Source organism: Artibeus jamaicensis, unplaced genomic scaffold, assembly GCF_021234435.1.
Source record: "Artibeus jamaicensis isolate MK-2021 breed Jamaican fruit bat unplaced genomic scaffold, CSHL_Jam_final contig_554, whole genome shotgun sequence".
NCBI classification, from domain to species: Eukaryota; Metazoa; Chordata; class Mammalia; order Chiroptera; family Phyllostomidae; genus Artibeus; species Artibeus jamaicensis.
Genome location: NW_026521885.1, coordinates 2,189,448 through 2,191,858, shown reverse-complemented (window position 1 = coordinate 2,191,858; position 2,411 = coordinate 2,189,448). Strand labels below are relative to the sequence as shown.

At 52.7% G+C, this 2,411-nt stretch overlaps 1 protein-coding gene across 1 annotated transcript; it reads right to left on the bottom strand.

Moving 5' to 3' along the window:
• Positions 1-801: 801 nt before the first annotated feature.
• PNMA5 (PNMA family member 5) lies at positions 802-2,142 on the bottom strand. The gene has a single exon (XM_037133298.2). It carries the CDS (start codon positions 2,140-2,142, stop codon positions 802-804), a length of 1,341 nt encoding a protein of 446 aa, XP_036989193.2.
• Positions 2,143-2,411: the final 269 nt, after the last annotated feature.

Below are 2,411 nucleotides of genomic sequence, written 5' to 3'. Positions count from 1 at the left end.
TCCTAGTTATTCTCCTCCACTTCCTCCTCCCTGCCTCCTCCTGCTCTTCCCCTTCTCCTCCTGCTTTAGAACAATTGTCCCTGCACACCCACTCCCACCAAAACTTGCCATGGGGCCCTAACCCAAGTACTCAGCAACCCCACGCACAGTCTGAGCCTAAGCTCTCACCCGGGGCTCTTCTTCTCTCATTCTTTGCTCTCCTTGCCCCCACAGCACCTTCAGGCTGCAGAGGAAAGTGCCTGCAGGCTGGCACTGGGCTCTCCTGGCCTCACTTGCGCAAGGGCTCAAGAGTGCTGCCTTCCTGGGGTTCCCCCAGAGCAGTGTAGATAATTCTGAAAACGGGCTGGACCCTGCGGCCTCCCTTCCAAGGGCGCACCGCCTTTCTGCCACACAGCTCTTCCTCACTGGTGCTGACTTCTTTCAGCTCCGAGTCCACAGGATGGGTGTCTGGGGGTGGTAAGATGATGGGGCCGATGCCAGAGCCCCCAGCTGCAACTCCTTCAGCCTCTGCAATAGCAGGGTCTCTGCTCGTGGCTGGAGCACCCCATGTGCTGGGTGTGGTGGCCCTCTGCTTGTGTTGCTGGTACCTCTTCAGGCCCCTGTACTTGGCTCTCCCTGAGGTGAATTTGACTTCGTGGGTGCAGTCTCCTTCAGTTGGTGGAGGATGAGGGGGCTTGGCCTGGGCCTCACTACCCTGCCCCTCTGCCTCACTCAAGTCCTTTATTTCTTTTGACTGTCCCTTCCCCTTGTTAAAATCTTTCTCATGCCTGGTAGGAGAAAGGGTGACTAGATCTTTTGAGCCTATGCTTCCTGGGACTTGGGATGGCTCATGGCCCCAGCCCCTGCCTCGTTTCCCGACCCTTCTGCTTCAGGCTGAGGGCTCTGCTTTGGTGGTGTTATGTTTTCAACCTTAGGGCATATGTCCTGGTTGAGACCTTCCTCTACATTAGAGTCACAGGACACTTGCTTGCGCTTCAATGAGGCAATTCCTCTCTGAGTGGTCTGAGTGCTGCTCTCACAAAATGTTGCCGCCTGTGTGATGACCTCAGGTGTGATAGGATCACTGGTTTCTTCTAATACCTGTCTGCTGGAGACCTTTTGGCCCCTTCCTACAGGCCTTTGCATCTGCTTTGTCACTGCCATGCTGTTCTCCCACTCCTCTTCATCTCGAATGAGCTTCATTAACTCCAGAAAAGTAGGAGGACACCCTCGCTGATCCAGGAGCTCAAGCTTGCCCCGGAGGCTGTTGGTCACATTGGCCCGAGCTAGAACATGTTTCAGGCGAATCATATCTGCACTTCGCACTGACAAGGGACTGTGCTGCACGGCTTTCTGCAGCAGGGGCTCTAACCTCACCAAAAATGCAGAGATTTTCTCTCCAATCTCCTGACAGGTCTGGAGGAACTTAAACTTCGAGGTTCTATAGTCCTCTTTATTCCCAAAGATCTGCTTCAGGGCATCCAGGCATTGCTCCACAGTCAGGGAGTCATTATTGACCCGGAGCACCCGGATGATGGACAGGGCTGGGCCTTGTAGGCTCTCCAGCAAACGCCTCCTCTTCTCCACTTCAGACACTTGCCACATCTGCATCATCTCAGTGACATGCTCCAGCCAGACTTCAAAGTGCTCTTCACCTGGGCTTGGAAAGGCAGCTCCTGAAAACATTTTGAGTTTTCGGTACCACATGTTTTCTTTCAGAGGCTGCAAAACTATTGGTTCAACTGGGGAAATATTCTGTGGCTCCTTGGTCTCCATGGGAGGGCTATACCCCAGGGCTTTGGCCACATCTACCATCCTCCGGCCCTCATCCTTCAGGAAGTAGCTCAATCTATTGATGAATTCTTCATCTGGGTTACGGGGTTTTACCACCACTTCCCAGGCACCTCCCTTTCCTGGTATCTGACTAGGTATTGTAGCATAATTGATGGCATCACCCAATTCAATGAAGACTGCCTTAGCATTGTCTTCCCGTCTGAACATTATGCCCAGCACCTTGTATGGGTAAAAGGGCTGTAAGCCTGCCCTCACAGTATCTTTAATTTCATCCTCAGTACATTCCACAGGGATTCCCACAATCAGCAGGGCCTTCCTGGGGTCCAGGTCCATCCCCTTGCACCAATCCTCTAACAGTGTCACAGCCATTGCTCCTACTTTCTATGGACTGATCTAATATTAAGAGTAGTAATTTGCTCATAGAGTTTAACCAAAACTTAGTAAATTCTGAGCCAATGCCAAGTACAAAGGCAGAAGAGTCCCAGGTTTCCACCGCCTGTAATGCAAAAGGGGTGAAAGCATCATTATTGCCCACCTCCCACCCTCACTAAGTGCCCCCCACCCCACCTCCACTCACCCCCCTCTTTCCCACCTCCACTTATGGGGATTCACTTCCTGCCTCCCAGGGCTCCCCAAAT

Excerpts from the sequence above, each read along its gene's own strand:
- PNMA5 (XM_037133298.2), bottom strand. The coding sequence starts at position 2,142 with ATGGCTGTGACACTGTTAGAGGATTGGTGCAAGGGGATGGACCTGGAC.